Raw genomic sequence first — 14551 nt, 5'->3', positions numbered from 1 at the left:
AAAACTACTGCCCTCAGCATGAGGTTGAGAAGATTGAGGCTGACTTTGTGTCACTGGTGATGACGAACGTGGACTGCCAGGCATATTTGACGAGTTTCAATACCATGTCTCGTCTGGTCCCGTACCTTGTAACACCAGAACCTCGAAGAATCGCCCGTTTTATTGGGGGCTTGGAGCCCGCAATAAAGGCGAGTGTAAAGGCATCTCGGCCGACGACCTTCAGGTCAGTTACTGACCTCTCCTTGTCTCTCACCTTAGACGCTGTCCGTCTGAGGACACTAAGGAACAAGGAGGCTGAGAAGAGAAAACGTGAGGATGATACCTCGCGAAGATCAGGGAAGAAGCACCGTGGAAGCGGTGAAGGCAAAAGAGGGTCGGAGGCAAAGAAGGATGGGCAAACTGGTGAAAGGCCCAACTGCAAGATATGCAAGAAACCCCACTCTGGGAAATGCAGATTTGCATCGAACTCACAGTCGCAATCAAAGACTCCTTCCTGTGGACTATGCAAGTCCAAGGATCATAAGACTGTGGAGTGCAAGAAAATCAAGGATACAACCTGCTATGGTTGTAATGAAAAGGGGCGTATCAAGAGTAACTGCCCTAAGTATGCCAAGAAGGCGGAAGAGACAAAGAAGTCAAATGCGAGAGTTTTTCGCATGGATGCAAAGGAAGCGGTCCAGAACGACAACGTGCTTACAGGTACTTTTCTCGTAAATAATATATTTGCAAGAGTACTATTCGATTCTGGCGCTGATAAATCCTTTGTAGACCAGAAATTTTGCCAACTACTAAATATGCCAATCAAAACCCTTGACGTGAAATACGAAGTAGAGTTAGCAGACGGCACGATCGAAACCGTCTCTACTGTTTTAGAAGGATGTGAAATGTCCATTAGGAACCATTCTTTTCCTTTATCTCTACTTCCCTTCAAATTAGCGGGTTTTGACATTGTGCTAGGCATGGACTGGTTATCCCATAACCAGGCCCAAATCATTTGCGGCAAGAGGCAAATAGTTTTAAAGACTCCGAGTGGTGAATCGCTTACCATTCGAGGAGATACGCAGTACGGGTTACCCGAGGACGTATCTATGCTCAAAGCTTCAAGGTGTTTGAACAGAGGCTGCGTAATTTACATGGCTCAGGTGATAATTGAAGAACCAAAGCCGAAGATCGAGGATCTTCCTGTCATTTCTGAATACCCCGAGGTTTTTCCTGAAGAACTACCTGGTTTGCCACCAGATAGACAAGTGGAGTTCAGAATAGACATCATTCCTGGAGCGGCTCCGATAGCAAGAGCACCTTACAGATTAGCTCCGACGGAAATGAAAGAACTGAGGACCCAGTTGGATGAACTACTGACGAAAGGTTTTATCAGACCTAGTTCATCTCCCTGGGGAGCTCCTGTCCTATTTGTAAAGAAGAAGGACGGATCGATGCGGTTGTGCATCGACTATCGAGAACTAAATAAAGTTACCATAAAGAATAGATATCCTTTACCAAGGATCGATGATCTATTCGATCAGCTGCAAGGAGCAAGCTACTTCTCAAAGATCGACTTAAGGTCGGGCTATCATCAACTGAGGGTCAGAGATGAAGATGTACATAAGACAGCATTTAGGACTCGCTATGGTCATTACGAGTTCCTAGTGATGCCTTTTGGGCTCACAAATGCACCGGCTGCGTTCATGGATCTCATGAATCGCGTCTGCAAGCCGTATTTGGACAAATTTGTCATAGTCTTCATCGACGATATCCTTATATATTCCAAGAACCAAGCAGACCACGAGAAGCACCTCCGTTGCATTCTCGAATTACTACAGCGTGAGAAACTCTACGCCAAATTCTCGAAATGTGAATTCTGGCTACGAGAGGTCCAGTTTTTGGGTCACGTTGTGAGTGAGCGTGGTATCCAAGTGGATCCCGCTAAGGTAGAGGCAGTCATGAACTGGCAAGAGCCAAAGACGCCTACCGAAATACGTAGTTTCCTGGGGTTAGCAGGATACTACAGGAGGTTTATTGAAAATTTTTCAAGGATTGCCGCGCCCTTGACTTCCTTGACCAAGAAGAAAGAAAAGTACATTTGGGGCCCAAAGCAGCAAGAGTCCTTCGAAATACTGAAGCAAAAGCTAAGCAACGCACCTGTGCTGACATTACCAGAAGGTACAGATGAATTCGTAGTTTACTGCGATGCATCACACACAGGCATGGGGTGTGTGCTTATGCAGAAGGGCAAGGTGATTGCCTATGCTTCAAGGCAATTAAAGGTGCATGAAAAGAATTACACCACCCATGATTTGGAGTTGGGTGCCGTTGTATTTGCACTAAAATTATGGAGGCATTACCTTTATGGTATTAAATTTGTGATTTATTCTGATCACAAAAGCCTCCAGCACTTGTTCAACCAGAAAGAGTTGAACATGAGGCAACGCCGTTGGATGGAAACCTTGAATGACTACGATTGTGAAATCAGGTACCATCTCGGCAAGGCGAATGTAGTCGCCGATGCCTTGAGCAGAAAGGAAAGGGTAAAACCCATTCGAATCAATGCCAAGAGCATTGAAGTCAAGAACAATCTAATTGAAAGGATATTAGTTGCACAGCGAGAGGCTGTGTTGGAAGCTAATTACCCTAATGAAAAGCTAGGAGTAACTGAGGAGCAGTTGACTCTTAGCAAGGATGGAATCTTGAGGCTGAACGGACGTATATGGGTTCCGATTTATGGAGGACTACGAGATGTTGTTCTCCAGGAAGCCCATAGTTCCAAATACTCAGTCCATCCTGGTGCAGACAAAATGTACCAAGATTTGAAGACGAATTATTGGTGGATAGGCTTGAAAAAGTCTGTAGCCGCCCACGTAGCAAAGTGCTTGACTTGTGCTCAAGTCAAAGCCGAGCACCAAAAGCCGTCTGGCTTGCTACAACAGCCTGAACTTCCCGAGTGGAAGTGGGAATGCGTAACTATGGACTTCATAACCAAGTTACCCAAAACCAGGAAAGGAAACGATACAATATGGGTCATAGTTGATAGGCTGACGAAATCAGCTCATTTTCTACCCATCAAGGAGACGTATAGCTCCGATATGTTAGCCCAACTTTATGTTGATAAGATTGTAGCCTTACACGGCATACCTGTGTCTATTATCTCCGACAGGGATACTAGATACACATCTCATTTCTGGAAGAGTTTCCAGCAATCTTTGGGCACGCGTTTAAACTTTAGTACGGCTTACCATCCACAGACGGACGGTCAAAGTGAGCGTACTATCCAAACGCTTGAAGACATGCTTCGTGCATGTGCGATCGATTTAGGTGGTAACTGGAATAAAAACCTACCCCTGATCGAATTCTCCTACAATAATAGCTACCACACCAGCATAAAGGCTGCGCCTTTTGAGGCACTATACGGTAGGAAGTGTAGATCGCCTGTTTGTTGGGCGGAAGTAGGAGAGGTCCAATTATCAGGACCAGAGATTGTTTTCCAGACAACGGACAAGATTGTCCAGATCCGGGAACGTCTCAAGGCTGCCCGCGATAGGCAGAAGAGCTACGCTGATCCAAAGCGTAAGGATTTTCACTTCGAAGTGGGTGAAAAGGTATTACTTAAGGTGTCACCTTGGAAGGGGGTGATGCGTTTCGGCAAGAAAGGCAAACTGAGTCCGAGATACATAGGACCTTTTGAGGTCATTGAACGTGTCGGATCAGTTGCCTATAAGTTAAACTTGCCTGAAGAGCTCAATGGAATTCACAACGTGTTCCACATTTGCAATCTCAAAAAGTGCTTCGCCGATGAATCATTGGTGATTCCACACACAGATGTGCATATAGATGAGAGCTTAAAATTTATAGAAAGACCTTTGTCGATTGAAGATCGACAGGTAAAGAAGCTTCGCAGAAAGCACGTACCGATTGTAAAAGTCAAATGGGATGCTCGTAGAGGTCCTGAATATACGTGGGAAGTCGAAGCTACAATGAAAGAAAAGTACCCCTATTTATTTGAGTAAATCTCGGGTCGAGATTTATTTTAAGGGGGTGAGGATGTAACACCTCGAATTTTTGTGTCCAATAATGTGTTAACACGTGTCATTTGTTTACACGTGGCATTGATATTAAATAAAGGACCAATTTTGACAAACCTTGAAAGAATATCAATTCGAGGGTTATAAATGTCAACAAGGGTAAATATACTGTATAGTAACCCTAAATAACGCTTGAACCTTCAAACGAATAAATCATAGATCGTACGGAAACGAAACGCGGAAGAAAGTGAGAGATTACGAGCTACAGGGGTTAACTGTGTCAACATGTTTAATATTACCTCTGAGTGACCCTTTAACGTTCCCAAAGGCTTCGTAACAGTATTATACGCTCACTAGAATATACCGTATAAATTCCGCGAAGTTCCGTGTTAAAACGAAAGAGTTATACTCGAATTCGTATGAGAAGGGTTAAAAGCGTCAACAGTGAAAGTTAAGGCTTTCCAAAATAATTAATAAACTAACCGGGGACTTAATAATGCGAGTAAATAACACGAGGCCCCTATCGGTAAATAACCGAGGGCCAAACCGCAAAGTTACCCCTTCAAACCCGAAAGGTCAGGTAAATCATTATGAAAGATTTCGTTATTAATTACCAGGATTTCGTAATCATTTCAAAAGATTTTAAAAATCTGAAAAACAGGCTCCACGCGACCCGCATTGCGTTTGTGGTTAAGTTGAGGCGGGCCGCGAGCCTCCTCTTTTACTCGCCTAGTATTCAAATCCCAGGCGGCCCGCATTAGAAACACATGGAACTCCCATGCGGGCCACATTAGACGCCCAGATGCAGAATACTTGTAACTACTTGCCTTTTGGAGCATTTGAACGACCAAACAACAATCAATGAGGCATGGGTGCCCCCTACTCGACCCATACACCTTAGGGACACCTGCCCATGATCCATGATCAAATGTAGGCTGAGTTGTGATGATCTTGAGGTCCTTTGAGCACTATAAATAGCAATGTTGAGGTTACAACATTCACACAACTCAAACACTTCCATCTGATCATTCCAAGAGCTCCCTAGCATTCTCTTCTGTTCCATAATCAAGATACAACTTCTGTAAGTCGTTCATAACCATTTTGGTCATACATTTCCATAGTTTTAGCCTATAAACACAACCGTCGTAACTAACGGTTGTCATTACAATAACTCAGTGATGGTTCAGTCTTATGACGAATCAAAAGTGGTTATAAGTTGGTATCAATGAGGGTAATAAACCCCTAAAAGGGTTCCCCCTGATCACCACTCTAACTATGTCAAATATCGAGTCAAACGTGCGGTTAAAAAGTCAACAGGAAGCTATTTTAGCGATTTATGCATAATCTGTAATGTACATACTATGGAACCTGTTTTGACAATCATGAAACGTGATAATAAGTATATAAACTTGTTTGCGCTCGTTTGAATCGATCATTTGCTATATTGAACCGGTTCGGAGCCGAATGTCGCAAAAGTTTGACTTTTGCTTTGACTTCAGTTCTGACCCGTTTTAGTGAGGTATATATATACCTTAGGACTCTCTTAGGACCAGGTTACATGATGGTATAAACCTCTGTGATCGGTTCACGAGTTACCCGAGTCTTTTGCGCAATTCCGTCATTCGCCTAAAAGTTGACCGTAACGGCCTTTTGAAATTAAAACGAGTATTTCGGACACGTGAACGGACCAAAACCTTGCTTATTAAATTATAAGCATGTCCTTAAAGTTTCACGTCAATCCGAGGTCTAGAATGAGAGTTATGCTAATTAGCGCAATTTAAATAAACTTTTGTAATAAACGGCGCAATTAGCATAACACCTATCTAAACCAAGATTTCGTCACCAAAACTTTTACCCACTGTATTAAAATAATATTTTGGGAATTTTAAAGATTTTTAATAATTTTTACCTCGCTCATAACCTGCGGTTATGGCTACGGTTCGGTAAATACCGAATATGCCCTTTTCGGCCAAAACATGAGTTCTACAAGGTCTTTTGACCCGATTCCAGTTACTACTGATTTTAAATAATAAATAAAGTATTTTAAGCTTTATAAGCTGTTCGGGAAACTCAGATTTCCTGTAGAACTCGAAAAGCTCTTTAAAAGTCTTTAAAATGACCGAAAAGCCCCTACAGGGCATAATATTAACTTAAACTCGTTACGGGCATCACGGAAGGTATCCTACTGATACCACAACCCATTTAAGGCATGTTGACTTAGGAAATAAGCGTACGACTCTCATGGTTAACCGTTTCGCCTATTGCGCGCACGGTTCGGCTTATGAAACTAGTTTTCATAATTTAGCTGATACGGGTCAAATAATATCATTTGAACCCCAAAATCCAGAGTGTGAACCATTAACCCATATAAAACAAGTCTCTGGACTTGTTGGGACAGAATCACACTCCATTCTCGGTTTTCGCCTTTTCGCGCGATTAAACCATATCTATATATATCGGAACCAACCAGTCTAGGCTACGGCCATTATAACGACTCGTTAGGATTCTAAGAGGTTAATTAAAACCTTCGTTCCAGATTAGGAGCCCCAGTAAAAGCTATCGGTGATTTAATCCAAATTAAGGAAATATACTTGCAAAGGTAAATACTTTAACTTATTTCCCCTATATGGGCTTGGGTTACGGTATATTAATACCGCTTGATTGAGCATTATATTCTTCCATCGCTTAGGTGGTTAATTAAATAATATGATCGGCTCATTTAAACAGTTTTGTTGCTTAAAAGCCTTTGGGGGGTTTAATGACCGTTGTCCCGGATATCCTTGGCATCATTTTACGAAATGGCCACGACCATCGACATCCCGGTGTAGGCGTACACCCGGTATAAAGTGTCGACATTAAATTAAAAGACGTAGCCGTTGGTTTTTATACTACGGTTTTACGCAAACGTGGTGTGTCTATAAATCTTTAACCCGGCACGACCCGGGCTACTGAACGCATAAAAGAACATGTAAAACGTTCACAAGATTTTATTATAATTTTCCCAAGTTATAAAAGAGTTTGTGCCTTGTGCATTCAAATCAATTTTAATAAACATTTTCAAATGTGTCAGTTGAATGTATTTACCAGTGTAAACTGACGTATTTTCCCCAAAAAGATTAAATGCAGGTACTATACGAAATTGGCTGGTATTAGCTGCCTAAGCATCATGAATAGTCTCGCAAACTCGATGCCGTATCTGAATGAACAATATTTTATTATTTTGATCCGCTGTGGATATATTCAACTTCTGTAATACATTTGATATTACAACCAGAGGTTGAAGTTTATATATTTATCTTAAGCTTCCGCTGTGCATTATATAATTGTGTGGTTTGACTATATTGTTGCCAACATCGTCACGGTAATCCCCCACCGGGCCCACCGGTGAGACACGTGGAAATCGGGGTGTGACAAATTCCACTTCGTATATATATTATATTTTCTGTTTACTTTTCCAAGTTAAGTATAACAATTATTATTTAAAATAAATTCAGTTAGTATGGAGTCACTTAATTACGACATTAGTTGAGTTTGTTACAGTACTGGTATGATACATGCTTTCAACATAACAACCAAAATTGATATATCCAAGGGGATATCAACATGTCTTTTACATCGATAGAAAAAACATAAAAAAAGAAAACCAGTACCATTATTGTTTGGCCGGTATCGAATCAATTCATACGATGCCATTACAACTACTTATTTTCATTCATAGACATGTTGTGTCGCATGCAGCGAAACATTTTAGTACTTCGAAATTATGACGCTACAAATTCAGTCAATTTATCTATCTTGATACCTTTTAAACCTGAACTTGAACACATATTGGGCGATGATATATTCAAGGAGGGCTAAGTTGTTAGTGACATGCATGTAGAACATATGACATGTCTTTAGACGATATTTTTATGGGTAGTTGGCATGTCTTCTGATGGAACATCAATTGTTTCATCTCCGCTTCCTTTGTATTTATACCATTTTGCCACCATCAAAAAGTATATAAGGTTCAACACCTCTAACCCCATGCATAAGTAATAAAAGTAATCTAATTTCGCCTTATTTAGGTCTTGGGCTAACCAATTTCTTGATACACCTTCATGGGTCATTCTTTGAACAACTGATATCAAGATACTGCTCAAATAACTTGACATCGCAAATCCACAACAGAAGAAAGAACCTGCAAAACTCTTCATATTTTCCGGAAACTGCTCGTAGAAAAACTCAATAATCCCGATTACAGCAAACCCTTCCGAGATCCCACTAACCACCATTTGAATAACCAACCAATATCCTGACATTGATGAAATCACACCTTTTCCTCTTTCAATCCCTAGTGTTGGCTTTGATTGTGCTACATCCCTTCTTTTCGTTTCAATCACAGCTGCCACAAGCATCATGAAAATGGCAATGCCTATTCCAACTCCAATCCTTTGCAGAATTGAAATCCCTTGCCTTTTGTTTGTTATTTTACGAAGACATGGCACTATCAGTCGATCATAAATCGGGATCCATATGGTCAGAGCTAGCATTTGGAAGACAGTGTAGGATGCAGCCGGAATATGAAATGAGTTGTGCTTGAGTCGCCGATCAGTTTGTAGGGCTTGAAAGACTGTGTAGTTACGTATAATCATAAGTGAAACGTCGTAGATTATGCAAGCAAACCAAATTGGTATTGTTTTAATAACACATTTCACTTCCTCTATTTGTTGTATGCTACATAGCGTCCACCGACTTCCTGACGATCCGTTAGGATTAATATTGTCAATCGGGGTTATGATTGCTGCTTTGTTCAAAAACCTGTTATATACAAGATTGCAAAACGTTATAGAAAACTACATATTTTAACATTTTATTTAGGGTTCGAGGTTTAGACAGGTACTTGAGTTGATTGCTATATGATAGTTTTGAGTTGATAGATTTAGCAGAAACGTGATTGAATAGAGAAACTGTTGGATCCTCAGGAATTGTCAGTTTCCTCTTCTTGATGGTAGCCACTAGGACTTGTATAATGTTGGTCAAAGGGCTGTTATCAGGTTGTACTTTCACATAAATCCTCGTACCCATAAAGAACACGAGACACGATGCAAATATAAAGAACGTTGGGATTGCTAGACCAATGGCCCAATTGATACTTGCTTGCACATACACGATGATGGTTAATGAAACCATCATAGCAAACGTGAACGTAAAGTAGTACCAATTGAAAAAACTAGTGATTCCCTTTTGGCCAGATTCCGTGTTTGGATTGAATTGGTCCACACCAAAAGCCAAGTTACATGGTCGGATTCCGCTTGCTCCGATGATCAGAAACGTGAAACCCATTAGCAAGAAAGCCATTTGCCATGGTGTTGGTCCGACACAAAGGGCGTCTACACAGTGAGGAGGATGAAGTGTTTTGACTGCTGCTGTTAACGTTAGCACAAGCATCCCCTGATTAAAAATAATAAATGTTTCAAATTTATATATCACGTAACTGAATAAAGCTTGTATAAATAAATTGAATAATTCAATTTAAAAAACAAATTAGTGTTTTGTTTCTTAAAAATATAAGTAACTAGTATTTTTACCTAGCCGCATATTACGGCGGCAATGCTGAAACTTATTGTAACTCGAGCTCATATCGTCAGATATATGACCTAACTTTTTTCTGAACAAAATTTACGTCAAAACGTAGACTAACTTAATCACACATAAAAATAGGCACATAAACTTATAGTATTGGACCTGACTTATTACCGCGAAACATTTATGTTAAACGTAAACCAACTTTGATTTATACAAAACATACTTAAAAATAAGCACACAAGAAAACAATGTATTTTATGTTAAATAATGGTACCGCACATTGCGGAGACATCGAAACGTAAAGTACCTCGAACTTTTACCTCCTATTGAAAACATAGACCAAGTATTATATTTTACCATGGAGATAAAAAAATAAGTACGTAAAACTTGAAGTATGTCAAAATAACATTTACAAAACTTTTAAAACATTGTAGAAGTGTTTATGATAAAACATAAAGAAAAGACCAATAGAAAAAAAAAACTAAAAGACAAAAACAATTTGATTGACCTTTGCTACGGTATTTATCCTTTAGTGAATGGTTATATTTATAATTAATATAATATACTAAAAGTAATAAATGTTTCAAATTTATATCAGGCAACTGGAATAAAGCTTGTATATATAAATTAAATATAATTCACTTTAAAAAGCATAATAATGTTTGGTTCCTTAAAATTAAAATTATAAGTAATTAATACAATAGCAGGAGATTATTGGTACCAGAAAAGATGAAATGGAAGCAGCTCCTAAGACTTTGTACCGGCCAAAATAAGTGTCGGAGAGAAATGCTCCGACAAGAGTACCGAAGTTGCATGTACCGTTAAATACGTTGATGAGATTAGTAGCAGTAATTGACTTCATATTGAATATTGTAGTTAGGTACACTAGTAGATTTGTTGACGCCCCAAGTGTTCCAATCTTCTCGAAAGTCTCGTTTCCTACACCAAAATGAACTGGAATGTAAAAAAAAGTTGAACTATTGGGGTTTGGGGGAATTTAGAGTAGTAAAATTATATATCCACAAATTATTTTTTTATTGCATATATGATGAAATTAAGTTTAAACAAGGCAGACAACTAATTAATTTAATTCATGAAAACCTACATCAATCAACACGTGTATTTCATGCATTCAGTATTAGTAGTACAACTACTAAATTGCCTCGTACGTTCCTACGGCGCTCTGTAAAAAAAATTACCTTAAAATGTACACTAATTAAAATGTACGTATGAAAACATATTATATTTAAGTCAAACCGTTTTCAAAAAAATCTACGTCAAGTTGTAAATCAATTTAAATTTATACCCACACACGTATATAAAAACAAACACGTAAAACTCGATTAAAAAGTCTTTAAAAAGCTAAATGATTGTAAGTGTTAATGCAGAAATTTGAGGGGTAAAATAAAAAAGACAAAGGACAAAAAAGAAAAAAAGGACTAAAACACAAAAAAAAAAAGTCAAAACACACTGTTAACAAACTTTGCTAATTGTATTATACTAATAAGATTACCCATGCTACACTACGAGGTTTCGGTTGATATATATTTGGTTCAGTATTGCAACCGAAAGATTAATGCTCAAAAAACATCTACACATGTTTAAATCCACTAAAAACCATAAAACTAAATTTCAATTGGACAACGGTACAGGTTGACTTTAAATTTCTGGTAAAAGTAAGTGTAAACGCTATTTTAAATATAACTTTAATGAAAATTTGCGTCTAAATGCAAATCAACTTGAATTTACATGGCACATGCATAAAATAAACAAATATTGTTTTTTTTTAAGTTAAAGAATGCTACGGCACTTTGGTTAAAGGGACTTGAATTTATACCTTATAATGAAAACGTACTATATTTAATCCGGGTTGTTTCCGAACAAAATTCACGTCAAAACGTAAAGCAATTGAAAAGTACATAAAAATAAGCAAGAAAATGTATTATATTTGACCCGACTCATTTCCAAAAAAATAAATTAAAATTTACGTTAAAATGTAGACTAACTGAAAACGTACATAATAATAAGCATAAAAACATATTATATTTGACTCAACTCATTTCGAGGTAAATTTACGTTGAAATGTAAACCAACTTAAATTTTTGCCGGCACATACATAAATATAAATACGTAAAACTCAATTACAAAAATTTTAGAAAGTTGAAGGGTTGTAAATGTGTAAATGTCAATATTAAAAATTGAAGGATAAAGGTATAGAAAACACAAAAAGGACGAAAGCCAAATAAATTTTATAAATAAATAAAAAATAGAACACTATTCACAAATAATTATAGTTAATAGCCTTGTTGATGTTCCATTCTTCTTCCTCATTTTCTACGTATTTGGTAGACATCTAACTAGTAATCAAATGTACGTAAATAAATAACTCATTAAGTATAGAATATAATTTTAAAAATTTTAAGGTCTAAAGCAATCGACTCAAAACCTTCTATACAAGGCCGACCCCGTAACCCGAAAGGTTTAGAGGATTACCAGTTTAACCGGATGGTCCGTTGTTAAACCTTAACAACGGGTTTTTAAACACGAATGTGTGTTACCTATAATAAAGGGCATGGCTTTGACTCCTCTGTAGTTGGGTTCTTCCGCTTTCTCTTCTCCATAATTCCCCATGCCTTCCATCTTCAAAGCCTGCTCAACTCCTTAGCTATCTATATGTTAATATTAGTGTGTGTGGATTTTTTTTTTTTTTTTTGCTTCAAAACATATCTTTTGCATTTTGCATGTAAGTGAATGGCAAATATATATGCTTAAAAATGATGATAGAGGTGGCAATACACGCACGAGGCAGGCAGACTGCCACATCGGGTGTGTGGTTGAAGTCGAGTAAATGTGAATAATTAAGTTTCTTTTAAGACCCCTTGGCTTTATATATTAAATGAATGAAACTATTGTATTTATTAGGTTATAGTTTTAGGGCATGTTTGGCTTAGCTTATTTTCAACTTTTGCAAAAGGACTTTTGCCTAAAATAAGTCAGAAAATTCTGACTTTTGGCAAATCTAAAGGACTTTTGCCCTTCAAAAGGAAAGCCAAACACTTTTCAAAAGTCCTTGTACCCTTTAAAAGTCCTTTTACCCTCAAAATAAGGAACCACAAACACCCTCTTAATAATAATAAAAATAGAATTGATTTCCACGCACTGGCATATCTTTTAGTTCGTCTTATGTTTCCGATATTTGACATTAATGTTAGTAACCAGGACTGTACGTTTCACGTGGATTTGCCTACATGCATGCAGTCAGGCCAGGCGTACCCCGTTACCATTTTTTTAAAATCTTGTATGATTTATTTTAATTTCATAATAGAATAAATATTAATAAATTTGATTAAGTTGATGACTCTGGGACAATAAAGTGAGTAAATTCTCATCGAAGTGCACACAAAATTTAATGTCGTAAACAAGGAATAATCACAAGAACATGTAAATGATTTTTTTTTTTTTTTTTTTTCCGAAATGCAAACATCATAACATGAAAGTAATTAGGTGAATGAGAATAATTAGCTTCTTCGGGGTAGTTTCTATTTTTTTTTATAGAAATTTCACGGTTAAAAAACTAATAAGTGAATGATTACTCACCTGATCACCGATTCGAGTGCGGTAAAGCCGAAGTAATAGATTTCAGCGGTAACTAAAAAGCGATAACCACGGTTGTTGCGGCAGTTTCAACCATCGCTTCTTCACTGCCACCACCACCACCCTCGCCATACTCGTAAATGGACTCTCCTGCGGCTTCACTTTCACGTACATTTTCGTACCACCAAAGAACAACACAACCGATATAAACATATAGACCACTGGAATCCCTAACCCGTTCGACCAGCTAACGTTAGACAGAACATAAACCATAAACCACAAGCGTAAGCGACAGCATTTGCTCGAACTTGAGAGTGGAGAAATACCAGTATTGAAAGACGTTGTTGATCATGTTGGATATTTATGTCCGGTTCGATAAGTCAACGCTGCCGACCGGGTCTTGACCCGTAAGAGTTACACCGTGGTCAACGAACTAAAAATCCACTTAACTAATAACTGGTAATTACGAACGATACGCGGGTATTGAACTGAGAGACGGGTACATGGACCGAATGAGACAAGAACCCTCTTGCTTCGCCACTTGTCGCGCACCTACATTGCAGCCAATGACATTACATGCAATGGATCTTCTCGCCATTTGGCGCGCACCTAGAATTTGACCAATAACATTTCATGCAAATGATTTTCGACACTTGGCGAGCATGCATAAAGCTCCATGTCCTATTTAAATGGGGCTTGGGTCTTGCTTTTAGATGCAAGAGAAGATTACAAAACTCTCTCAACTCACACACCCAAACCGGTCACCACCGCCCGCCGCCGCCGCTCTCCGCCGGTCGCCGCCGCCCGCCGCCGAGACCCGGCTCACTTTCGCGTATCTCTCGTTCGTGTAACTAGCATTCGTTCGTTGAACCTCGGTGTCTCAACCGGTTATTTACTAACCGAAGGTATATCTAAACCCCCTATGGTTGATGTTCTATTTCGTGTTTGCATGTTGGTGACTTTGTTTCATTACGGGTAATCCTTGGTATAAAAGTGTTTATGTTAATTTTGTTACATACGCTTCCGTTGCCAAAATGTGTATATGTTTTTTTTTTAACTAGTTAAAGTTTATTTTGAATAACCTATTTCTAAATGCACTATTTTGTCAAAATGTTTTGACTAAATCCTTGTGACAAAATAAACACATATTTAATATGAACCGGGTTCATGAAATAAAAGAAAAAAATATACCACGGAAATTCCTTCAGTGGTATCAGAGCCGATGCTCACCACATGCAAATCGAAACCGGTCTTTTTTTTTACCGGAATAATAAATCACAAACTTTAAAAGTCTAAAGTTTTTGATTTATTTTTATCTTTGGGCTATATATATTTTTGGTCATATTTTAGTTGTTAGTTTTTTTGTTGACCAA

General features: G+C 38.3%; 1 protein-coding gene across 1 annotated transcript; it reads right to left on the bottom strand.

The window, feature by feature from the left end:
• Positions 1-7855: 7855 nt before the first annotated feature.
• On the bottom strand, positions 7856-12290 carry LOC110879732 (protein NRT1/ PTR FAMILY 2.10). Its single transcript, XM_022128254.2, has 4 exons — positions 12143-12290; positions 10306-10523; positions 8899-9449; positions 7856-8816 (listed from the first exon to the last, which is right to left on the bottom strand). The coding sequence occupies exons 1-4, from the start codon at positions 12222-12224 to the stop codon at positions 7913-7915; spliced, it is 1755 nt and encodes a 584-aa protein (XP_021983946.1). The 5' UTR covers positions 12225-12290; the 3' UTR covers positions 7856-7912.
• Between the last annotated feature and the right edge of the window lie 2261 nt (positions 12291-14551).

This window comes from Helianthus annuus, chromosome 9 (assembly GCF_002127325.2).
Source record: "Helianthus annuus cultivar XRQ/B chromosome 9, HanXRQr2.0-SUNRISE, whole genome shotgun sequence".
In the NCBI taxonomy this organism is placed as follows: Eukaryota; Viridiplantae; Streptophyta; class Magnoliopsida; order Asterales; family Asteraceae; genus Helianthus; species Helianthus annuus.
The sequence above is the reverse complement of the archived record's forward strand: the minus strand, read 5'-3'. Positions and strand labels throughout refer to the sequence as shown.

What these genes read in the sequence shown, in the direction of transcription:
- LOC110879732 (XM_022128254.2), bottom strand. Translation starts at nt 12,224, where the DNA reads ATGGAAGGCATGGGGAATTATGGAGAAGAGAAAGCGGAAGAACCCAAC. An exon ending in AGCCATGCCCTTTATTATAG is followed by an intron (nt 10,524 to 12,142) that starts GTAACACACATT and finishes ATTTTGGTGTAG; the next exon opens with GAAACGAGACTTTCGAGAAG. An exon ending in CTTCCATTTCATCTTTTCTG is followed by an intron (nt 9,450 to 10,305) that starts GTACCAATAATC and finishes ATTTTTAATCAG; the next exon opens with GGGATGCTTGTGCTAACGTT.